The sequence below is a fragment of the Carcharhinus amblyrhynchos genome, chromosome 5, assembly GCF_965287045.1.
Source record: "Carcharhinus amblyrhynchos chromosome 5, sCarAmb.v2.hapA, whole genome shotgun sequence".
Lineage (NCBI taxonomy): Eukaryota > Metazoa > Chordata > Chondrichthyes > Carcharhiniformes > Carcharhinidae > Carcharhinus > Carcharhinus amblyrhynchos.
In genome coordinates this window covers 82,163,222-82,188,714 of record NC_137328.1, presented here as the reverse complement: position 1 = coordinate 82,188,714, position 25,493 = coordinate 82,163,222, and the positions used below count along the sequence as shown (strand labels likewise).

At 41.7% G+C, this 25,493-nt stretch overlaps 1 protein-coding gene across 1 annotated transcript in view; it reads left to right on the top strand.

Annotated features, from left to right (window-relative positions):
• Positions 1-25,225, top strand: part of LOC145343467 (2'-5'-oligoadenylate synthase 1-like) — a 29,804-nt gene extending 4,579 nt beyond the window's left edge. Inside the window, exons 2-9 of the mRNA XM_080189709.1 lie at positions 713-908; positions 4,380-4,572; positions 5,867-6,057; positions 11,287-11,447; positions 12,313-12,437; positions 14,943-15,132; positions 19,042-19,251; positions 21,517-25,225. Coding sequence (XP_080045835.1) covers positions 750-908; positions 4,380-4,572; positions 5,867-6,057; positions 11,287-11,447; positions 12,313-12,437; positions 14,943-15,132; positions 19,042-19,251; positions 21,517-21,673 — 1,386 coding nt within the window. The 5' untranslated portion in view covers positions 713-749 and the 3' untranslated portion in view covers positions 21,674-25,225. The remainder of the gene's footprint in view (positions 1-712; positions 909-4,379; positions 4,573-5,866; positions 6,058-11,286; positions 11,448-12,312; positions 12,438-14,942; positions 15,133-19,041; positions 19,252-21,516) is intronic.
• Positions 25,226-25,493: the final 268 nt, after the last annotated feature.

The window sequence follows — 25,493 nt, the reverse complement described above, 5'->3', positions numbered from 1 at the left end:
GTTCCTCACTAGATATATTCTTCACTCTTTTTGGCTCAGATCAAGTGTAGTATTGACATGCTGCACTTGGTTGAAGTCATTAGGTTACATTTCAGCTTCTTTTGAAGCAATTTTTTAAAGTGGCATCTCGGCCTTTTGGCTAAGATGCAGATAAGATCAAGTCTTGGAGGAGGAGCTACACCTTCACCAATCAGCTTGGATCATGTAGATCAAGCCCAAGACAGGAGGTGAGAGCCCTGTCTTGTCAGCTTGGATCAGGAATGTCCCAACTTGTTGGGACTCTGAATTGGCTTTAATGTGACTTGATTGGATTGGAATAAAGTAAACAAAAAAAAAAAAATTGAATTTAACTTCCTTTGGTGGGATTTGAACCCACATCCCCAGAACATTAGCCTGGATCTCTGGATTACTAGTTGTCACTACAGCACCTCCTCCACTTTTTTTTTCTCTCCAGGGTTTCTGTGAATCTTATTTCAAAGTTACAATAAATATTCTAGAAAATCATCTCAGAAATTCAACCTTTAATTTTACCATCACCTTTGAAAATGTTCTTCAAATGTGTTTATTTTTAAGTGAAAACAGATATAAAAAGGCCACCTAGAATTTCTTATATGCAAGTAGCCACACCAGTTAATTCAACTTTTGTGCTATTTTCAATCAAATGACAATTTTACTTTTCACATTTCATCTGATGTTTGTTGAATATTTGCAGAATTTCTAGTTGATCTTCAAAAGCTGATGTGTGTGTCATGCAGACTATCAAATCTTATAACTGTGTGCAATGTGGCAATGACTTTGCTAGTCAGACAGCCCTAAAACATCACTTTCAAACAAAACATATTGGAAGAGTATACTGTGACAAGTGTGGAACTGAAGTACTCAGAGAAAAACTGAAGGAACATGAACAAGTGAGTGTCCAGAAGCATTCTTGATGAATTATCATCTGGTATAGAGTGGAAAGGAATAAGGTTAAAAGAGAAAAATTAATTTCCTGCATTCAATCAACATCGACCATTGAGTGAAACAGTGTGTCTTTTTTTATGGGTGCAAAGACTGTTCTTAACATTTTTTTGAAATTGTTACATCACTATTTCAACATTTAATATTTCAGTGGTTCTAAATTGGACTGATAATATTGTGGAGAATATTGTTAAAACTGGAAACAGCTTTTGTTTTCCTTCCTTAAACTATTGTTGCACTAAAAATATCTGGAATCCGGCTTTTGTTGGCTTACCTGCCGTAATACCTAACTGGAACTGGGTCTTTTGTGTGCCTGACTCTCGTGTTAGGCACAGCTCAATGGTAGCACTTTCCACTCTGCACTGGGAGGCTATGGTTGCAGTTCCCACTCCAAAAGCCTCCAAGGCCCTGTCAATCCTCTCAGGTGGACGTAAGCGATTCCTTGGCAATGTTTTAAAGAAGAGCAGAGGCTTTCTGCTGGCATCCAGGCAAATATTTATATCTTAGTCAATAACATTATCTGGTCATTATCATGATGCTGTTGGGCTATTTTGTGCAAAATTAGGTACAGTGTTTCTGACATGACCACAGTGATTACATTTCAAAAGTTCTTAATTACCTGTGCCATGCTTTGGAGGCATTCAATAAAGTCCTTCATGAGAGACTTTTAGCTAAAATTGAAGCTTATAGAATTGAAGGCAAATGTTGGCCCAGTTACAAAACCCACTGAGTAGCAGGAGGCAGAGTGACATTAATGGGCTGGAACTCTAATTGGCCAGATGGTTTTTTTTTAACTGATTTGTTTTTTTTAATTCTTAAAAATTTCACTCCATTTTTAAAGTTACAAAGCCAATGTGCGGACTGGACTCGGCAAGCCCTTAATCTATCTTCTTCCTTGCTCCACAAACTGACTCTGATTCAAACTGAATCCAAGTAATGGTCCGCACAAGAGAGACATACAAGATCTAAGCTGACAAGGCATTACACCTGACCTTAGGCTTGATTTGATGTTAACCAAAAGGCCAACAGGTTGTCATTATGGGTATTCCACAGGTATCTGTGTTGTGGCCACAATTATTCACTTGTTTATTAACAACCTAGGTGATGAGATAGTCACATATTCAAGTTTGCTGATGACTCAAGCCCTGTTATAAACAGCATAAAATTACAAAATGTTGTTAAAAAAATTAAATGAATGGGAAAACTAGTGAAAATGGATTTCAATGTGGGCAAATATGAGGTCATCCACTTTGGACCAAAATGCTTTGGGAGTAGTAACTAGCTAGAAACAGTGGAAGTTCAGAGAAATTTATGGAGTCCGTATTCATAAATTGTTAAAATATCATGGATAGGTACAAAAAATGATCAAAAAGTGTTGGTCTTTAGATCTAGAGGATTCTGGCATAGAGTGGGTAGAAATTATATTTCATTATTCCAAGCCTTAGTTAGACCACAATGAAAACAGAAAATGTTGAAAAATTTCAACAGGTCTGACAGCATCTGTGGAGAGATAATAGAGCTAATGTTTCAAATCTAGATGACCCTTCAACAGACCTGTGATGAAGGGTCATCCAGATTCAAAATGTTGGCTCTATTCTCTCTCTCCACAGATGCTGTCAGGCCTGCTGAGATTTTCCAGCATTTTCTGTTTTGTTTCAGATTCTAGCATTCATATTATTTTTCTTTTGTCTTAGTTAGACCACACCTGAATTACTGTGTTCAGTTTTGGGCATGAGGAGGGATTTATCAGTACAGGGAGAGTGCAGCATAGATTTACTGGAATGAAACCTGAACTCCAGGTTAAGTTACAAGCAACGGTTTCACAACTTAGAATTGCACTGCTGGAAGTTCAAAGATTAAGCTGTGAATTGACTGAAGTTTTGAAATGGTAAGACGAACTGATCAGGTAAATAAAGGGGAAGTATTTCTGCTGACTAGGAAGTTAGGATGAGGGGCATAGCCTAACAGTTAAAAGCAGGCCTTTCAGGGGTTAAATTAAGAAATGCTTTTATATGTAAGGGGTGTTAGAAGTTTGAAACACTCTTCCACAGATAGAGTTGATGCTTAGTCAATTGATAATAGTTCAGAGATTGATAGATATTTGTAAACCAGAGGTAATCATGGAAATGGGATACAGACAGGTAGACCAAGTTTAGTCTCAGCAGCAGAACATGCTTGAGGAGTTAAATAGCCTCATCCTGTTTCTGATGAAAACTAAATTGAAAAATTAGGCAATAAAAATAATCTCAAAAGGATTGGCAAACAAAATCCTTTGTATTTCTAAGCATTGCTTATAGAAAATTTCGGTGCTTTGTTAAGATATTTTTGCAAAATCTTCATTAAAATATAATGATCTCAATAAAATTGGGCAAAATAATTTGCAGCTTTTATATAATTTATAATGTACAAAGGAATATTGTTCATTGCAGTATAATATCACAACAAATGAGTAAGTTTATAGTTAACTTGACTTTGTTTTATACATTGGTTTAGCCCCCTACTATACTCCTTATACACCTACGACTGTGTAGCCAAATTCCCCTCCAACACGATTTTCAAGTTTGCTGACGACACCACTGTAGTGGGTCAGATCTCAAACAATGACGAGACAGAGTACAGGAATGAGATAGAGAATCTGGTGAACTGGTGCAGTGACAATAATCTCTCCCTCAATGTCAACAAAATGAGGGAGAATGACTTCAGGAAGCGTAGAGGAGAACATACCCCTGTCTACATCCCATGGGGACGAAGTAGAAAGGATCCAGAGCTTCAAGCTTTTAGGTGTCCAGATCACCAACAACTTGTACTGGCCCCCCCCTGCAAGCTGACACTATAGTTAAGAAAGCCCATCAACACATCTAATTTCTCAGAAGACTAAGGAAATTTGGCATGTCAGCTATGACTCTCCCCAACTTTTACAGATGCACCATAGAAAACATTCTTTCTGGTTGTACCTCAGCTTGGTATGGCTCCTGCTCTGCCCAAGACTGCAAGAAGCTACAAAACGTCATGAACGTTATTCAATCCGTCACGCAAACCAGCCACCCATCCATTGACAGTCTATACTTCCCGCTGCCTCTGCAAAGCAATCAGCATAATTAAGGATCCCACACACCTGTTGGGAAAAAGATACAAAGTCTGAGGTCACATTCCAACTGACACAAGAACAGCTTCTTCCCTGCTTTTGAATTGACCTACCCTGCATGATCTTTCCCTATATCCTAGCTATAACTATAACACTACATTCTGCACTTTATTATTTCTTTCTCTATAAATGGTATGCTCTGTCTGTACAGTGCACAAGAAACAATATTTTTCACTGTATGCTAATACATGTGACAATAATAAATCAAATCAAAATTGGTTGCTGAAAGTAACATTTTTAGTGTCTGTAGTAAATATATTGTGCCCATCTGCAGACTGTACATTACAAAGATAAACATAATTTGTCATGTGAGCATCTGTACTGGGATGAACCATTACAACGAGAGGACAAGTTTGTGGCATCAGAAAAGAGTGTGTCTTGCCGGATGTGTGGCAGGGTGTTTGGAACCATCCACAGCAGGGAGCAACATGAGAGACAAGAACATCATTTTACAGCTAGCCAAAGAGGTAAAGTACATCCAAAAATCCCCTTACTCGAAGATAGTTGTTGTGTACCAGCTTAGATCTTTTGGGATGGGTAAATGAATGTAAAACTTGTCAGTCTTTCAGTTAGTTGAACTGTTAGACCTTGTTTTTTTTTCATCTGGGTAGATTTAGTAGAAGTCCACAGGTAAGTGACAGCAACATGTCTAATTTCTCAATATCTTATCAGTCATTACCTTGTAACCACAGTCCCACCTCTAAATCTTCCCCCCCTCAAAGTGCAATCAGGTTCCCAGTTGATACCAGCTTCAACAGGTCCCATTGCTCTTCCTAGCTCTTTGTACCCCAGTTTAGGCTGGTATGTGAAGATGTCTGAATTGGGAACTTTGGTCAATACCCATAATTACTTGGACTTTGTGTGTCAAAGTAAGCACCAAGGAAATGCATAAGGGTGAATTGTCATTTCTGTTTGTGCAAGTGGATGAATTGCTCTATAAAGCTGTTTTGTGAAGGTTTTTGTTGATGGCTTTTAGTGTTGAATGTTGGCCAAGAGGACATTGTGATGGGAAGTATGAAATGGATGTGACAATGATGAATGGTGCAGTTCCATTCACTTACACTGGGTCTGGGGTGTACAATTTCTTGCACCAAACAAATGGCAGGCCCCTCCTTTTAAGCCACTAAACAGCTAATCGAATGATGCACCCTGTCCTGCACCCATCAGAAAGCTTCCCCAATACAAGGAATATCACAGAAACCCTTTCAAAGCAGTCAAATTAAATTGGCCCAATAGAATGGAGTAGAGATGTGAACAATGTCATATGATGTTGCCCGGACCTCAGTTCCAGATCGGAAAGCATGCATACTGTCTTGTCACAATTCTGGGAATGACCCTCAGCCATTTCTTATGGGGAAGAGTTGAGGCCTTTATCTTCTCATGATCTAAATGGCATTTAATTTCCTTTGGCAGCTCTGTCTTTTTTGTGATGAATCTAACTGCACAGCCGTTTGGGATTTGCTAAAGAAAAGTCACTTTTTTAAAAAGTAAAGATTGCATTAAAATCAAAGAAAATATTTGAAAAATAACCATTCAGGTTGCTGGAAATGGAAAAGTGGGAAGGTGAATTTTCCATCCAATTGGGTTGCAGTAAATTTCTCTTCAAATCTGGAAGCTCAGTCAGGAAAGGCCACCTAAATATTAAGGAAAAAGTTAGAAATTCAGAGATAAGAGCTTTCATCAACCAACTACTTACATAGCTTTCGTTTATCAATTGTGTCATTTCTTTGAAAAAAATTGACTTTTTTTATATTTTCATAGCAAGAATGTCAACGGCATTCTCCCCAGATAGTGTACTGGAGCTCAGTCACCCACAGCTATTACAAAAGTTTATGGAAGCAAACCTTAGGCCAGAAATGGGGTTTGTGAGGATGGCTTGTGCTGGAGAAGTAGAAAATCTTATTGACTTAATTCAAGAATGTTGTCCCACATCTGTGACCCGACTTATCAAGGTAATGGATTCTATCTTCACAAATGTTTTATGAGGGGGCAGTGAAGTATGAGAAACCTGAGATACTTTGTAGCTGTTCTGTAATTTTTTAAAACATGGAAATAGTGGGCCCGATTTTACCAAAAATTCTGCAAAATTGCGGTAAATTCGGGTGTCGGGCCTGTAATGCGATCTGCACCCAAAACCGAGCAGATTTCGCCTTTACCGACACCCGATTTGGGTGGCACGACGATTTAAATGTATTAGCGTGCATTTAAATCAACTTAATGAACTGCGTGGCCAACTCTACTGCCAAATCCCACTTTACCGTCTTCAGATCTGTTTCGGATCCACACTGTTACCAACCTGCAGAATAAAAATCCGAAGCGGATTCCTATTCTGCAAGGGAACCTCTGAAGCCCATCCCCCTCGAACACCCTTCGCAGATGCCCTGCTAACCACTCCGATAGACCCACTCCCCCGCGATCCGAACCCCCTGGGAGGCAGACCCCCTCACCCCCCTGCGATTGGACTCCCCTTGGGAGGCCCCCCCTCCCCCCCCCCCCCCCACCTCAGCGAAGCACACCCTCCTGTGATTCCCCCCCCCCGGAGGCAGACCTTCCCCCTCCCAACCAACCCCCCCAGCCCAGTAGTGGAGTAGTGGAGATTCTCCCAAGTCCACCCTTCCCCCATCCTCCACCTCCCCTCCCCCTCCAAGCAGAGATCCATCTGAGCGCGCCCCCCTCCTCTGGCAGACACCAGCAGAAGGCCAGGAAGATACTTCAGGTTGTCCAACGAGTGCAGTAAGAAGTCTCACAACACCAGATTAAACTCCAACAGGACTTTAACCTGGTGTTGTGAGACTTCTTACTGTGTTTACCGCAGTCCAAGGCCAGCATCTCCACATCAATGAGTGCAAGTCAGAAGGATGGTGGAGGGAAAGCAGCAATCCAGGTGGGTTGGAGGTGTGCTCTGCTGAGGGGTGGGTGGGGGGGTGGGGTGATCGTGGGGGGGGTGGGGGGGGGGGGGTGGGTGATCGTGGGGGGTCTGATCGGGGGGGCTCATCCCCCCCCCGCCATCCCCCCCAACCATCCCACCCCCCCGCCCCCCTACCCCCACCACCCCACCCCCCTACCCCCACCACCCCCACCCCCCCACCCCCTACCCTACCCCCCCTAACCCCACTACCCCCCCCACTACCCCCCCTACTACCCCCTACCCCCCCCCCCCCCACTACCCCCCTACCCCCCTCTCCCTGTTTTGTCTTTCGCACCCGGGCGTGCTGTTTCAGATTTTTTTCAAACAGTGCATGCGCAGTTCAGAGCTCCAATCGTTCCAGCAGCGCGGAATGGATTGGAGCCGGCAAAAAGCTTATGGGCGTGCTGGAACAGGGATTCTGGGCTCGGATCTGTTTTACGTCTTGATCCAGCACTTAGCTGGCCCAGTATGTGTGGTTTTCTGTGGACCCAATTTGTATATCTTAGTTGCAAAGCATTTGGTTGGCCTATTTTAACAGATTCTTCAACTGAGGATTGGAAGAGTTGTAGAATTCCTATAGTGCAGAAGGGACCTTTTGGCTCATTGGTCTGCAATGACTCTCCGACACAGGCCCTCTCCCACACTATCCCTTTATCCCCACACACTGCCCATGGCTAATCCATCTAACCTACATATCTTTGATCTGTGGGAGGAAACCAGAGCACCTGAAGGAAATCCACACAGACATGGGGAGAATGTGCAAACTCCGCACAGTCACCCAAGGCTGGAATCAAACCCAGATCCCTGGCGCTTTGAGGCAGCGATGCTAAACACTGTGCTCAGCCATTCCCAGAACTTACTGATTAATTGTTTATATAAAGGCAAATTCACAATCCAATTTGGGTCTACTATGGATCAGCCTCCATTAGTGATAATTTTCTGATGTATGCTGGTGACATATGGTAACATTGGTTATCTTTCCCATTTCTTATGGCTGTCACTACAGTTCAAATATGTACAATTTGAAAAAGTTAGAAACATACATAGAAAATAAAAGGAAGAGTAGGCCATTTGGCCCTTTGAGCCTTCTCCGTCATTCATTTTGCCGTGGTTAATCATCAAGTACTCTGATCCAGCTTTCCTTCCATATCCCTTGATCCTTTTAGCTCCAAGAGCTATAGTTAAGGTAATATTGTCTTTTTGGTTGAACTGAATTATTTCACTTTGTGTGGGACTCTTGATTGGGATAATTTTGGATCCTCATAAAGGACACTTTTTTTGCAGGTTGATATACCTTATGTTTTGAAAGCAGGTTGATAGCCTTTCAGTATCTTAAGTGAAAACTAAATGGAAAATGTAATGTGGAGGATGGTATATTATTTGCTCCCTCAAATTTAGCATGCCCTTGTTACTCTCTGTTCTCACCTTTATCCTCATTTTAGGCAGTCCCTCAAAATAGAGTATAGAAATATTGAAGCATAGAAAATAGAAGCAGGAGTAAGCCATTCAGCCCTTCAAACTTTCTCCGTCATTTGTTATGATCATAGCTGATCATCTACGATGGCACAGTGGTTCGCACTGCTGCCTCACAGCGCCAGCAACCCAAGCTCAATTCCAGCCTTGGGTGACTGTGTGGAGTTTGCACATTCTCCCCATGTCTGCATAGGTTTCCTCTGAGTGCTCTGGTTTCTTCCCATAATTCAAAGATATGCAGGTCAGGTGGATTGGCCATGCTAAATTATTCTTTAGCAGTCCAAGATGTGTAGGTAAGGTGGATTCATGTGGAAAATGTGGGGATAGTGCAAGTGTTGGGCCTGGCTGAGATGTTCTGTCAAGAGTCAGTGAAGACTTGATGGGCTGAATGGCGTCCTCCTGTACTGTAGGGATTCTATGAACTCAGTAACCTATTCCTGCTTCTCCCCTCTCCCCTCCCCGCCCCCCCCACCCCATATCCTTTGATCCCTTAGCCACAAGAACTACACCTAACTCGTCTTGAAAACATACAATGTTTTGACCTCAACTGCTTTCAGTTTCCCCCCACTCGTTCTCCTGAGCTCCAGGGAATACAGTCCTAACCACCACAATCTCTTCTCATCCATCAGGCCTGTCATCCCATGAGTCGACCTGGTAAATTTTCGCTGCGCTTCCTTTATAGCAAGAACGTCCTTCCGCAGACAAGGAGACCAAACCTGCATATAATGTTCCAGGCTCAGTCTCACAAAAGATGCAAAATAGACCCCACGTTGTACACACTTACGTACCCACCCCCACCGCCTCCAACTTGTCCTGACCCTCCCCCCCCCCCCCACCCCCCACCCCCCACCCCCCGACCAAGCCTGATCCTACATTGGCCCACCCACCCCTTCACTCCCTGACTCAAATGATTCCACCTCCCCAACTGGACATCCCCACCCCACCCCACCCCAATGTACCCAACCCAGCCTCACACCTCCAGCCCACACTCGCTCCCTGACTTCCCCCTCTCCCAATTGCCCTCCAATGTCCAACTCTCCATTTTCTCAATATCCACATCCCCACCACCTGTGTGCAAACCACCCCCTCCCCCATCTCCTCATCTTATTCACTTACCTCAGAAACCAATCTTCACTCTTTCAGTGAGACCTTCAAACCTGCTTTATGGCAGCTAGTGCTGTAAAAAGGGGATGTCTCCTCCTTTGTTCCACTCCATCTCGTTGCTACAGCCAGGGACATTCTTACTGCCCGAGTCTCACCCAACCTGAATCCAGAAGGCCAGATGAGACAGGTACTGTGGAATTTAAAAGCATCTAAGTCGGTATGGAGTGTCACTCCACTGCTGATTATCACTCTGAGGAATTTAGGCTAACAACTCGTATATTTACCAACTTAGTCTGATGAGGCAGAATCACCTTAGTGAATTAACAGCAACTGGTTGAAGTCAGTAAGTTGTTTGAAGATTCCTCACAGATGAACACTCCACTCCGAAAGCAAGCTGGAAATGCCCAAGTCTTGTTATCAATGTGGGTTCAAACCTAAATGGCCAGTATTAATGGATGAATTTGTAAGCTTGAAAGAGATTTTATATTCAACTGACAGAAGTGAAACTTATAAAATGTAATTCCACTGTATCTACACACCACAGTAGTATATGTTAGTGTACTGATGTTTAGTAATTATATATTCTACTAACGCAAGACTCCACAGTAACCTTACTGGATAGCTATGCTAAGCAATAAAATGAGTCAGAAAGAGGGTTCCAGACAGGGATGCACTGCAAGCCTCCAGTTAACTGATGGACCAAGTAATCAATCATCCGAAGGATAAGGTGACTTCAGACTAAACTGTTATCAACTATGATTAATACTTAGAGAGGTTTGTGCCAGCAACAATTTAAGTGATTTATTGCCTTTACCTAAATTCCTAAAAACTTTGTACTTTAAGATTTATAAATTATTGGTCTTAGAAAATAAATCACTAAGTCAACCTGTGAAATATCTCTAATATTTTTAGCAAATTATTTCAATGTTTATGGTGAGCGTGCATTAGGAGATTGTTGCTTCAAGTCCCACTCCAGTGATTTGAGCAGATGATCTTGGCTGGTATGTCTGTGCAGTGTTGAAGGAGTGCTGCACTACTGGAGGTACATCTTTCAGATGACATGTTAAACCAAGGCCTCATCTATCCCTGTAGGTAGACATAAAAACCCCACAGCACCGTTTGATGGAAAACAAATGCGTTCTCCTGAAGTCCTGGATAATACCTATCTTTCAACTAGGACCTAAGTAGATAATCTGTTCATTTATTTCATTGGTTGTTTGTGTGCTTTGTTTTGTGAAAATTGGCCATCATGTTTCCTGTCCAGTGACAGTGACTACACTTGAAATGTACTTCATTGATGGTAAAGCATTTTGCAATGTTCTTGGGCTGTGAAAGGTGCTATGTGAATGCAAATCTTTCTTCTTTTAAAGTTTGTTCATTAGTGTCACAAGTGGACTTACATTAGCGCTACAGTGAAGTTACTGTGAAAATCCCCTAGTCGCGTCACACCGGCGCCTATTCGAGTATACTGAGGGAGAATTTAGCATGGCCAATGCACCTAAACAGCATGTCTTTTGGACCATGGGAGGATACCGGAGGAAACCCACACAGACACAGGAGAACACTGCCCTGACAGTGACCCAAGCCGGGAATCGAACCCGGGTCCCTGGTGCTGTGAGACAGCAGTGCTAACCACTGTGCCACAGTACTGCCCTATTCTGTCCTATTGTGTAATTTTTGCCATATATCTTCACAGGGTGGCTCTTATTTCAAAGGGACAGACACCAGAGATTGGTCTGATATCGATGTTGTGATATTCAGCTCCTCATTTATGAGCCTTGATGACTGCAAGGAGAAGATACCATATATGTTGTGTGGCCTGGAAAATAAGCTGAAATTATCTGTAATGGCCAACAGGTGAGACAAAGAAATGCTAATTAAAAATGAAGGATTGTTAATGTCAGAAATTTTAAAATCAAATCAAAAATTATGGAAAATGGAAAACGCAAAACACATTTGTTGCATTTGCTTTGTGTGGGATCCTTCATCAGCCCAATCAGTTAACCTCATTTTCTCTTTCTGCTGCTCACTAGCTTGCTTGTATGCTTCTAGTAATCTCTATTTTTGCTAGTATTGTTTTTTGTCATGTGTTCTCTGAATCCCTGACACAATCCGTTACTAGTTGTAGTTGATAGCCTGGTTTGTGGGTGGCTTCTTTGAAATTAGGCCTACCCTCTGTGAGCAGAATCTATGACCCACGTTCAGCTCTTGAGCCTTGGTTGAAAGCTAATACAATGAGGTTCGAAGAGTCGATTGTTGGCATCCTAAAGGAGTAGATCAGGTCATCTGACCGATACGAGGGAGATCTACAACTTCTACTGCTCCTTTTGGTATTGAAGCAGCCCATGCTAGTATACAGCCTGAAATACAGAGGAACTTGACTTTAAGGTCACACATTCCCACTATAATTTGACCATTTCTGTTATTGAGCTCTTTCCAATCCCTTCTACCCATCTTTTAAACCAACTAGAACTCCACAGAAGACAATGAAAACTTGACTTTCCAATCAAAAGGGAAATTTACCATACTCTGAGGAAATCTCTTACAAGGTTCTTCCCAAATCCTTTCATTAGAGATGTTTACCTTTACCTTTGTACTCTCAAGAGTACAAGTTGTGTTAATTCTGCATTATATTAAAAAATATGTTAATTCTGGATAAAGGAAGATACACCATTAATGTTTAATGGTGCAAGTATATGATTCAAATTGTTTGTCATTTTAGAATATTAATGGAAAAGAAGGCCTCGCTTTCTCTTCGATTTCAGTTCAAGTGTTTCAAAGAACTACATATTCACCACTTTGATGTTATGCTTTGCTATGATTTATTAGGATCAATTCCATCCAAAGGTTTGTACTTTATTTTCCACTGTTACTTAGATTTGAGCACCTAATGCATTTTGCTGTGGACAATGTACTTAGTTCCCTATCTGTCTGTTTTAATATTTTTTCCATAAAAAAGTTCCATGTTTTATTTTATATTATGGTTTGCATACTCACAATTTACACTTTGTAGCAAATTGATTAATAATACCTGAATATGTACATAGTGATTATGTTATTAGTTAATATTTCAGAGGCCAGCGCTAATGATCAGGAAATCTGAATTCAAATCCAAATGCAGCAACTGGGAGTTTAAATTCAGTGAATGATATAGATCTGGATTTTAAAAAAATAAATGTGGACGCAAGACTACAAATTGCTGTGAAAATTCTGCTGGTCCACTAATGTCCTTTTGGGAATGAAATCTGCTATCTTTACCATTGTGGCCTGTTTGTGACTGTAGACCAGAGCAATGTGGTTGACTCTTAACAGCTCCTTGTAATGGCCCAGCAAGAAACTCTGTTGTACCAATTCACTATGACAAAATATATCAAAAATAAAACCTGTCAGCTTTTCTGGCAACAATCATGACCATTCAGCTCCAGACTTTATTTACAGTCTTTGTCTAATCATAAATCAAAGGTCTAAATTCTGGAAGCAAGATGACAACAATTACCTTCTGCAGTTTTCTGTTGCTCTGTTCTGAAACCATTCCATTTAATGGAATGGTAGCGGCTTGCAACACAATGGAGCATAACCTATCTGTGAAGATGCGACTTCACGTCAACATGAACTGTGCAATGATCATTCTTACCAAGACTATCGTGGATAGATATATGTGTGACACACGGATTGCTGAGGAATTAAGTTAGGTTTCTAATTTCATGCTGGATCTCTCACCACTTGCTATAGGCCCACACAAATCACATCCTTCAGGTTTTCTCTAGATCTACTGGTGGTGGTATTACTAAACCCTGTTGTGATGGACATTGAAGTCCCCATCCAGATCACATTTCTGTGCCCTTTCTACTCTGTGCTTTTTCCACGTAGTCTTCAACATGAAGGAGCAGGGATTCTTCACTGATGGAGTGTGGTAGGTGATAATCAGCTAGAGGTTTCCTTGTCCATGTCAGTTCTGATGCCATACGTTTTTATGGGACCTGGAGTCGGTGACGAGGATTCTTGGGCTATTCTTTCTCAACTGTATACCACAGTGCCACTGGCAGGACAGACCCAGATGATGGTTAAGAAGATTGTTTCTGTCACTGTGCCATGTCACAGACTGCTTGACTAGTTTGTGAAGTAGCTCTCCAAATCCTGGCACAAGTCCCTAAATATTAATGAGGAAGATTTTCCAATGTCAACTGAGCAGGGTGTGCCTTTGTTATATCTGGTGCCATCATTGTCCATTTGGTTTTATTCCTAATAAACTTTTTGGGCGTGATTTTCTCAGCCTGCTGCGCTCCTCCAGTGGGTTGGAGAAGCTGGTGATCAGGAGTTGGTGACTGGGAAAGCAATCGAAGCTGGCAATTGGCAGGCTGGCAGTGGAGGGGGGCATCGAGCATGCGCAGATCTCCCTACTGACTGATCAGCACGTATGTAGTGACCCGCTCAGCATGCTGATGCCAGCCTCTTAGGTGGGATCGGGTCCTGCCCCTCGCTTACCAGTGTGAATCCCCCGGTGAACTCTGTGGAGCACAGAGTGCCAGAAATTCATCCTACTAAAAACACCCAAAAAACTGGAGGGAAAATTTCCCGTTTTCCAGCCCATTGGACACTTAGACCTTCTTTGGGAAAATCGCCCCCTTTATAGCCAAAATTACAAGGGAGTAATTTCCTGGATCATTTTAGAGGAAGTTAAGAATCAACCTTTGGGTGAGGATAGCTGTTTCCTTTCCAGTGGACATTAGTGAACCAACTGGATTTTTACAACAATGCAATAGTATCATGGTCACCATTACTGATACTAGTATTTTATTCTAGAATTGTTTAATTAACTGAATTTAAATTCCCCATATTGGGCCAAAATGCTGGTAAATGGGATTAGGTGGGAGCTCGAATGTTTCTCTCGTGTTGGTGCAGATTCAGTGGACTGAAGGGCCTCTTCTGTTCTGTATGATTATATGATTCCATTGAGAGCTGAACATATATGTTCAGACTGTTAGTGCCAGCCTCTGAATTCCTAATCTAGCAACATACCCATGATGCTTTTGCACCTATATTTGAAAGATACCTTGATGTTATTTATGAGGGCTTGGATTTCTCACAGTATTCTGTCCAGCCCTTTTCTGTCAAGTAGTAACCCAAAGATAAATTAACTGCTTATTTCCCTGCTGTCTGTGGGATGTTGTGCACAAAATAGCAGCTCTGTTTGTCTGAGTTAAAAGCAATTGCTGTGTGAAAGAGTAAGTCATTATACTGCACTTTGAGATGATTGGAATTGTCCAAAAGGCACAAGATAATTGTAATTGTTACGTTACTGATTTTGTTTCTGTCACAATGTCTTTAAGTGGGATTTCTTTTATTGTCCAGATGTTAAAAGGAATATATACTGGCAATTATATAATTGTGGGGATGATATAAAAATCCAGCTTTATTCAATCGCTCTGCTGCAATATCAGGTGGATTTTGTGAAGTCATCTACAGTTGGTGTGAAGGATCTGATTCGTCTAGTTAAACATTGGTTTAGGACCTCATTTGCTAAGCCCACTGAGGCCAACAGGTTGGCACTATTTGTACCAGATTGTTTCTGTTGATATTGTAATTATTAGTAGAAGTGTAATGTGACTATTTATCTTCAGAAAATTGATGTCAACTTGGATAATTATTCAAAAAGATACAATCATTATTGTTTATGATGTGAATGCTAAGCCAGAATCCTCGCTGCACCAGATTAGCTGAGGCATTAATCTCCTAAAAATAAATGATTAAGGTTTGTACTGCACCTTCAGGAGAGAGAAATATTCCTGTGCACTTCACAGGGTGTTATAGAACATAGAACACTACAGCACAAACAGGCCCTTCGGCCCACAAGTTGCGCCGATCATATCCATACCTACCAGGCCTATCTATAACTCTCTACTTAATAACATTAAATCCCATGTACTCATCCAGAAGTCTCTTAAAAGACCCCAGCAAGTTTGCCTCTACCACCACCGACAGTAGCCAATTCCACTCACTCGCCACCCTCTGAGTGAAAAACTTACCCCTGACATCTTCTTTGTACTTGCTTCCCAGCATCTTAAACCTGTGTCTTCTCGTAGCAACCATTTCAGTCCTGGGAAATAGCCTTCCAGAATCCATCCGATCTATACCTCTCAACATCTTATAAACCTCTATCAGGTCATCTCTTAATCTTCGTCTCTCCAGGGAGAAGAGACCTAGCTTCCTCAGCCTATCTTCATTAGGCATGCCTCCCAATCCAGCAACATCCTTGTAAATCTCCTCTGCACCCTCTCAATAGCTTCCACATCCTTCCTGTAGTGAGGCGACCAGAACTGCGCACAGTACTCCAAGTCTTTTTGCTTAATGAGACTTAATGACACTGGGCAAGAATTTTGTTCTGAAACAAAATTTGATGATGTGCTACAAGGAGATATTAGGACTGATGACTCTAAACTTGGTGTAAGTTTAGGTTATAAAGAGCCCCTTAGAGAGGAGGAGACATTTAAGGAGAGAATTTCAGAGATTTGGGCCTTGACAGCTTCAGCTGCTGATGGTGAAGCCATTAAAATTGGAAATGCTTAAGACACCAAAACTGTAGGAGTGAGGATATTGGAGTTGAGATAATGTTACAGATTAAATAAATAGATGTTATGGATATGTAGGGCTAAATCTGACCAAAAAATGGCAGAGTGTTGTTACTGGCAAGGAAAATGGCGTGTTTCTCTTAGCATGATGCCAATCTGACAATGCCACTTTGGGCCAAGGGGAAGTGTCGGGCAAGTAAGGCCATGTCCCCCTCTTCCGGGAGTTATACTACTTATCTTTGCCCCCCATGAAGACCCCCACAACAGGCTCACAACTCTGTGAGCCTGTTGTAAACACACTGACACGATATCAATATATGGGGGGGGTCAATATCTGGTGAAGGGGCAGGTTAATAACATTTAAATACATTCAAATTCATATAAATTTAATTAATGCCTGTTATGACATCACTGGTAAGGGGCAAAATAGTGAACTCGCTGGTGAGAACAGTGACTTCCAGATTTTGGGCCCCGCCATAGAACGTATGAGTTCAAGATCGCCTTCATAGTCTTTATATATATACATCTATATTCATTTATATTTGACTACCTCAAATATCTCAAGTATTTAAAATGAATGAAACTTTTGAAGTTTATTCATTGTTGCAATGTAGAAAAATTGCAAAGAGAGCCATTTGATATGGGCAAATTAAGCATTTCCACAATAACATCACCTATTCAGTACTTTTGAAATTCTAGTACTACTGTTTTACACCTCCTAATTCAAAAATGTATAGTGTGAAGGGATCAGTTACAATCTGAGGCACAATCAACATTGTTGCTTATCATTGACCAGCAACTTAGTTGGACTGGCCTCACATGGTTACAAGAGCAGGTCAAAAGCCAGGATTCCTGCAGTAACTCAGCTCCAGACTCCACAAAGCCTGTCCACTATCTACAAAGCATAGTCAGGAGCTGATTGATTACTACCCCCATGCCTGAATGAATGCAATTCCAACAAGGCTTAAGAAGTGCAAAACCATCCAGAACAAAATAACCCAGCTGATTGTCATTCCCTCCATCACCGAGGAGCAGTGGCAGCTCTGTGTACCATATACAAGATGCACTGCAAGGATTCATGAAGGCACCTTAAACAGCATCTTCCAAACTCATAACCACAACCGTCTAGAATGACAAGGGCAGCAGACACATGGGAACACCATCACCTGGAAGTTCTCCTCCAAGCCACTCACCATCCTGATTTGGAAATATATCACTGTCCCTTCACTGACACTGGAACTCCTCCCTAACAGTACTGTGGATGCACCTGCACCACATAGACCGTAGCAGTTCAAGAAGATGTCTCATCCCCACCTTCTCAAGTGTAATTAGTGCTCAGTAATAAATACTGGCCTAGCCAGTGACCCCCACATCTCTTGAATTAATTTCAAAATCTAGTTGTCTAAAGCTATTTAATAAAATTATTCCAATCATTTAATGAAAGGAAACAGGAAGAAATATGACTTTGTTATCTCATCTAGACATAAAGATAATCAGTACTGTTTCCATTTCAAATATTCTCCACTCAGCCTTGAAATTTGGCAAGAAGATTTAAAAGCTCAAATTACACCTTAACCTGTTTTCGGTTAACTGTAGGACAGATTTGGATGGAGTGCTAATGGAGATATGATAAAGTAAAATTACTGAGGGTTTGGCAAATGAGAACAAGGATTGTATGCTTGGGAAAGGAGAAAAAGTGGAGACCAGTAAGAACAGGGTTGATGAATGAATAAGACCTAGTGAAGGATAAGATATGACCTGTAGACTCTTGGTGAAACTGGTGTTTATATCTGGAAGAGTTCAGGAGGCCAATAAGAAGTTGGGGGTGGGAGTGGCATGTTGAATTGGGACAAAAAAAATGGGATTTTAAAGAAAGTGTTCAAGATAGAGGAGAGGGTTCATAGTCTACAGTTGTTGAATTCAATGTTGAGTCCAGAAGGCTGTTACTGGCCAAATTGGAAGATGAGGTGTTGTTCCTCCAGTTTGCATTGGGTGTTACTGGAGCATTGTCACAGGCCAAGGACAGACATAGGACATGAGAGGAAGATGCTGAGTTGAAATGGCAAGTGAATAGAAGGCTGGGATAATGTTTTTGGTCTGATGAAAGGTGTTCTGCAAAGTGGCCACCCCGTCTGCATTTAGTCTTTCCAATGTAGAGGAGACCACATGAGGAGAGGAGAATACAGGAGGCCAAATGGAAAGAGCTGCAAGTGAAATATTGCCCATCTGCTTTTGTTCTTGGACAACAAAGAATAAGATAAAGGGGAAGGTGTTGCACCTTCTGCGGTTACAAGGGAAGGTGCCATCGGAAAGGGATGAGGAGCTGGGGAGTGGTAGAAGAGTGGATTAGGGTATCAAGGAGGGAATGGTCCTACAGAATGCTGACAGCGGGGGTGAGGGCAAGATGTCGTTTATGGTGACATTATGCTGGAGTTGGTGGAAATGGCAGAGAATGTTCCTTTGAATGTGGAGGTTGGTGGGATGGAAAAGGGGATCCAATCATGGTTCTAGGAGAGCGGGAGGGGGTGGGGCAAAAGTGCACAGAAACACAGTTGGGGGGGGATCTCAGTTGAGGGAAAAGGCAGACATCTCAGAGGTGCCATCATTGAAACAGAGGCAAAGCAACTGGGAGAATGGGATGGAGTCCTTACAGGGAGTGGGATATCAGTGACTTTGATTAAAGTTGCCTTGGCATGTTTCTCTGGTTAAGAGATGCTGATGTGGAATGTACTCCTGGCAATCAATCTGAATTCAGTATCAGTGACCTTAATGTGCTGATGTATGAGATGGAGTAGTGCCCTTTTAAGCTATAACATAAAGGCTTGTTCAGCCTGACATTAATTCAGTAGTGACTACTTTGCCAATCTAATATTCTTTTATAGATTCCGGAGGCTTCCTCCTTCCTATGCCATGGAACTGATTACCATATATGTCTGGCAGTTGGCAGGAAAGCCCATATTTTTCAGTTTTGTCCAGGGCCTCCGAGCAGTGCTGAAATTCCTGGTAAATAGCACTGGTATTTTCATCATCTGGTATGAACACTATAATAAAACCTCTCACATTGTGAAGAAAGCTCTTCAGAAACAAAGCAGGTAAATAACTAAGAATACATTAACAAAACTAAAGCATAAATTTGCTGAGGCCTTAATTGAATTGATACTTAGTTGCATTGAGTTTCTTTTTTTCCCCCCTGTCAGTGTTTAGGTGACCAGTTTTTTAACGCTGTCGCAAGAAGACTTTTAGATATAGAAACTGTCTGATGTTACACTGGACCCTGAAGACCAGAAAGTTACAGATTTGATACTTGATGCTGGGTTTGTGAATCTCAGTCACTGCAGAAATTGAAGCGTTGTATTTGTGCCTGGACTAGAAAGTAGAACATCACTAAGGATTCCTACCCTTTAGAATGGCCATGATCTAGTGACCGTGGTGGGGAAATATATGTGTGTGAATATTGAGTGAGAATAGATTTGGTTTGACAGTGAAATTCTTTGAAGAGGCCACCAAAAGTCATTGTCTAGGCTCGCCAGTGAAGAACATCCAATTGAGCAGTAACCCAGAGAGTTCCTGGTAACCAGAAATCCAAAGCAGAGCAAGAATGCAACACCTTCAGCAGAGATTGGGAAACAGAAGGGAGAGAAACATAAACCTAAATATCTTGTGAGATTATCTTTGGTCTGTAAACCATTACTCAAATTCTTTTGCATAGATGAAATGGCTACAGATGCACCTGCACCTACAACACAATGTATTGAAATTCAAATGGCAGATGTTTAAGCAAATGTTCCTTGGGAGACCATAATGAAATGTTAATCATAATGGACTAACAACCCTGGAGGGTGGGGTGCAGATTTGTTAATGTCCACAAAGCAGAGACAAGAGATAAAGGACCATTTTCAAGGCGCTGAATAATGGAGTGTTGCAAAGATCAATGAATCATAGAACCCCTTCAGGGCAGAAGGAGGCCATTTGGCCCATCAAGCCTGCACTGACAACAATCTCATCCAGGCCCGAACCCTGTAACTCACGTGTTTACTCTACTAGTCACCCTGATGCGAAGGAGCAATTTAGCATGGCCACTCAACCTAACCCGCGCACAATTGGAATGTGGGAGGAAAGCGGAGCACCCGGAGGAAACCCATGCAGTCACAGGGAGAATTGAACCCGATCCCTGGTGCTGCGAGGCAGCAGTACTAACCATTGTGCTGCTGTGCTGGAATCTCAGCCATTTAAGTCTACATTATTGACCTAGGTGAAGAAGTGGAGAGTAATGCATTTAAGTTTGATAATGATACAAAACTGGTGGGATAGCAAGCTGTGGGAAGGATGCAACAAGGCTGTAAAAGAAATATGGACAGATAAAATGAATGGGCAACAAGATAGCAGATAAAATATAATGTGTCAAAACATGATGTTATTCATTTAGGTCAAAAGGACATAAATGCAGAACATTTTTTTAAAAAATTTAAATTTGTAAATGTTGATATTCGTAAAGATTTGACTGTTCTCATACAAGGAACACACACATTAGCATGCAAGTACAGCAAGTAATTAAGAAAGTAAATGGCATGTTGGCCTTTATTGCAAAGGTTTTTGAAGTACAAGAATAAAGAAGTTTTCCTACAATTGTACAGGTCTTTAGTGAGACCACAGCAATAATACTGTGAAATCTGGTGTCTGTATTTAAGGAAGGATATATTTGTATTGGAGACAGTGCAGCGAAAGCTCACAATGTTGGACCCTGGGATGTGGGTTAGGTTGATTGGCCATGCTAAGAAATTGGCCCTTAGTGTCCAGGGATGTGCAGGTTAGAGGGAATATGTAGGGATATGGGGATAGGGCCTGGGTGGGATTGTGTTTGGTGCAGACTCGATGGGCCGAAGGGCTCCTTTCTGCACTGTAGAGTTCTATGATGATTCTATAAAATTAGGATAACGAGAAATTTCTTCATTTAAAAGGTTGTGGATCCTTGAAATACTGTGTCCCTGAGATTGGGGATGCCTCAAGACTGTGATAAACAGATTCTTGATCTCTCAGGGAATCAAGAAACGGACTGTAAAGTAGAACTGAAGCCCAAGATCATCTTTGATCATACTGAATGGTGGAGCAATCTTGATAGGCCATATGGTCCACTCTTCATCTTATTTATTATCCTCTTATTGTGAGTTCAAAACTCCCTTTGGCAAGTTGCAAAAGTGACTTCATTAAATTTAGCAATGAGTGAGCTAGGACTTTCCCTTGACCTGAACAAGTTCACTGGTCAGCACTGAATGTTCCTGGTATAAATGTCAAGATTGCTGGTCAGAGGATTTTCAGAGTCCAATAAAAGTAAATGATATTAATTGTTTCCATTCCAGACCTTTTGTTTTGGATCCAGCGAATCCCACTTTCAACATCTGTGAAAACAGCAACTCTTGGGATGAAGTGACTCACGTGGCCCGTCAAAGTCTTCTGAAACCACTCCTCAGTGGCGTGCAAGCAAAGGCTCCATGGCTCTTCACCAATAATTGGTGACATTTGTTTCTTTCATCTGAGCAATATACATATCAGAGTACTCCCTAGGTCACTGTCAAACCTGTTACAAAGCAGAAGGTGTGACACTTATATGAAATTATGTGTAAAAAAGGATTTTACTTTGTTTTCCTGCAAATATTTTAGAAGGGACCTGAGCTCCTGCTTTCTAATTCAAGATTGCATTTTAGTCACACACATTTCAACTTAGCAAATGATTAAAATCTGACCAAGTTTGTCAAAAAAAGATGAGAACTAGAAAACGTCCCTAATTATAAGCTTTTGATGCGTGAAGCGTATAGTTTCATGGGTACTTTATGCTGCAGAAATACATAAACTTCTCAATTTACACTGGTGAAAAATATTTGTTGTCTGGAAGTTAGAAACTTCAACCAGTTTGTACTAAACTCATTTACCCAGGTGTTCTTACTCATGAGACAAACAAAGGACAGAAGTTAATTCACAGTTAATCCAATTTTATTAACAAATCCTTCTTATACAAACTCTTCACGAAAACAGCTCTCAGTTCCCACAATAACATAATACTTTTTGCTCCATCTCTCTGAGTTTTCTAATGCTACCCATCTCAATGAACTTCACTGAGTTGGTGGGTCCCATTTGCTGAGCTCTGTCTTCTCTCGAACTTGGGGCCTTCTTCGCGAAGGGTGGTCTCATACGATCTCTTCTGTCATCATTGATCTCCGCCTTGTCTTTTCTCTAGGTTGAGTCTTCACCAGGATGGTGTTGATTGGGGGTGGCTTCCAGGTATCTCATCTTATCCCTCACTTTGTGCCCTTCTGGAAGGTTCTCTGGTTGCCAGCCGATGAGTTACCGGGTGGAGGTGGCAGCACCCAATGTGATTGCTGATTCCATATTTGGAAGATGGTAGGGCCCCCTAGATGTCCATCCTCGGGCACGGGATGCACGTAACCTCTTTCCATTTAAGGCAGTGGTGGGAATCTGAGGTGCCTGATGGTCTGGCCGAAACTGGGGAATACACAAATGTTGCCCTTATTTGATCAGGGTTGAGCACCTCTGGTTCTAGCCTTCAGAGTAAGTCCAGTCTTGCCTTTGCTCACTTCTGACCTGTGTCTGTGTTTAAATTTGGCCTGTCTGAATTCCCATCAGGCCTGGCTGTGGAGGCTTTTAACTGCTTTTAAATTTAGATTGTCCAATTCTGTGTCGGGCCTAGTTGCTAAGTCATATGCCACTTGGCCACACATTAGTAAATGGAAGTCTAAAGGTTGTGCGCCAAATGTCAATTGTACAAAATTGCTGCCCTATTAAATTCTGAGTGCTTACATTAAAATGAAGCATTCTTTAAGCACTTGACAGACTTTTAAGTAACAAAAAACTAAAGATGACATTTGGATTTTCAAACGACCAAGTAGATCATTGCTTCTCTAAACAATGGTTCTCAAACTGGGGTCTGTTGGAAATTGGAATGCGAGCATAAAGAAGTCTTGCTACATTTGTATCAGGCTTTGGTGAGTCCATGTTGGAAGTACTCCATATCTAGGTAGTCCACAGGGTCCCGACAGAGCAGAAAGAGGCCATCCCGCCTTTTGAGTCTGTGCTGACTCTCCAAAAGAGTATTCCACCCATTCCCTCCCCTCCTCCCTATCCCCGTAACCCCATGTATTTACCATGGCTGGTCCACTTAACCTACACGTCTTTGGACACTAAGGGGCAATTTTTTAGCATGGCCAATCCACCTAACTTGTATACCTTCGGACTGGGGGAAGAAACTGGAACACCCACAGGAAACTCATACAGACACTGGGAGAACATACAAACTCCACACACACAGTCACCCAAGGCTGGAATCAAACTCAGGCCTCTGGCACTGTGAGGCAGCAGCATTAACCATTGTCTCTAGCACTGTGAGGTAGCAGTGTTAACCATTGTGCCACTGTGCCGCCAAGATAGGATATACTTGCTGTAGAGGCATCACAGCAAAGGTTCACTAGATTGATTCCTGGGATGAAAGGGTTGGCCGATGATGAGATTGAGTAAATTGGGCCCATACTCTATGAAATTTAACAGAATAAGGAGTGACCTCATTGAAATTTTAAAGACCCTGAAAGAGTTGACAGAATGGACAGAGATATTTTCCATTGGCTGGAAGTAGGATCTCAGGAGAAGGGTACATTTAGGATAGAGATGAGGAGAATTTTTTTCACTCAAAGTTGTGAATCTTAGAAACTCTCCATCCATGTTATTGTGGATGCAATATTTAAGTGATAAATGTTTGTTCTCTTAGGGAATTAAGGGATATGGCTCACCACCCCTTCACAGATGCACACTTTTCCACCAAATCACATTCCCACTCATTCTAAATTCGAAATCCTAGAATCTATCTGACTTGGAAATATATCACTGTTTCTTCATTGCCGCTGGGTCAAAATCCTGGAATCCCATCCCTAACAGTACTGTGGGTGTTCTTACATAATATGGACTGCAGCAGTTCAAGAAGGCAGCTCTTCACCAGCTTCTCGGCAATTATGGATGAGCAATAATTGCTGGCCTAGCCAGTGAAGCCCACATCTTATGAACGAATAAAAAAAAAACTGGCCCTCTTCTTCCTCTGGTCCTTGCCCGATTCAATCTACATTTATCCGCCCGCTCACCTTGATAAACTTTGGAATATCCTTTCCTCCCCCACTTCAGGCTGGCACTTACTCCCTCATCTTTCAATTCCAGCAATTGAAGTTGGAACTCTCCTCCATTTATTTGAGCAGCAAACCTTACCTTTTCATGGATGGGAGCTTTAATGTAGGGAAACATCCAAAGTGCTTCACCGGGGTGCAGTTAAGAATAACACTTGCCACTCTGAGAAGGAAGTGTTGGAAGGAATGATTGAAAGCTTGACAAAGGGGTTGTTTTTAAGGAGGGCCTTTATTTCTTACTCTCCAATTGTGCCTTGCATGAGACATGAGGCGCAGCTGGAGAGTAAGGTTTTGTTGTCTTGGAACAAAGGTGGCAAAGTTGAAGCGGATGGAATGGTTGAGCAAATTAATGGATGTAGAAATATGATGCTGAATGGAAGACCATTGGTTATGCAATTGGGATTGAAGAGTGTTTTTTCTGGGATAGAGGTGAGGTTCTAATGTGATGGAAGTATGTGGGTGATGAGGAATGTGAGGAATTGGTTGAACATAATCCTGTCTGTAATTAAAACCATGGAAATAAGAGAGGCCAAGAAGGGGGAAGGGAGAGTGACTGGAATAATGGGCTTGGATCTAGAGCTGAAGCCAGATGCTTCAGATTCTTGATTTATTTCGCGTGTAATTTAAGCTCAGCTGAAAATTCTGGAAACACAATCAGTAAAATTAATCATGAAGCTGTCAGACTGATGTAAAAGCTGAAGAGATTTATTTAAGTGCCATCAAGGGGAAAGCTTTCTTACCTCGTCTAACTTATATGTATCAGAGTTGCAAACTACCATATGGGTTAATCTTAACTATCCTCTGTAGTGACTCAGAAATGTAATGGCATGGTATCAGATTGTTATCTGCAGTGATTCACCACTACCTGCTCATGGGATTGGCAGTGAATGCCCATATTATAAAAACTAATATGAAAATTGCAAAAATTTAAATTCTTTTTAATCGTGCCTATTACTCAAATTCAACTGCCACCTTTAGAAACTCAAATATTTGTAGCTTATAAAGAGTGTCTGACGTGCAGAAAGCCATCTTCATGTTTGAGTCTCCAAATGCAAATAGCTAAAAAAAACCTGTACCAAAAGTATTTCTGTCTTTCTAATTCTGCATAGATGTTTCTCCACTGCATTAGTGCATAATCCTCTTAAATTAAGCTG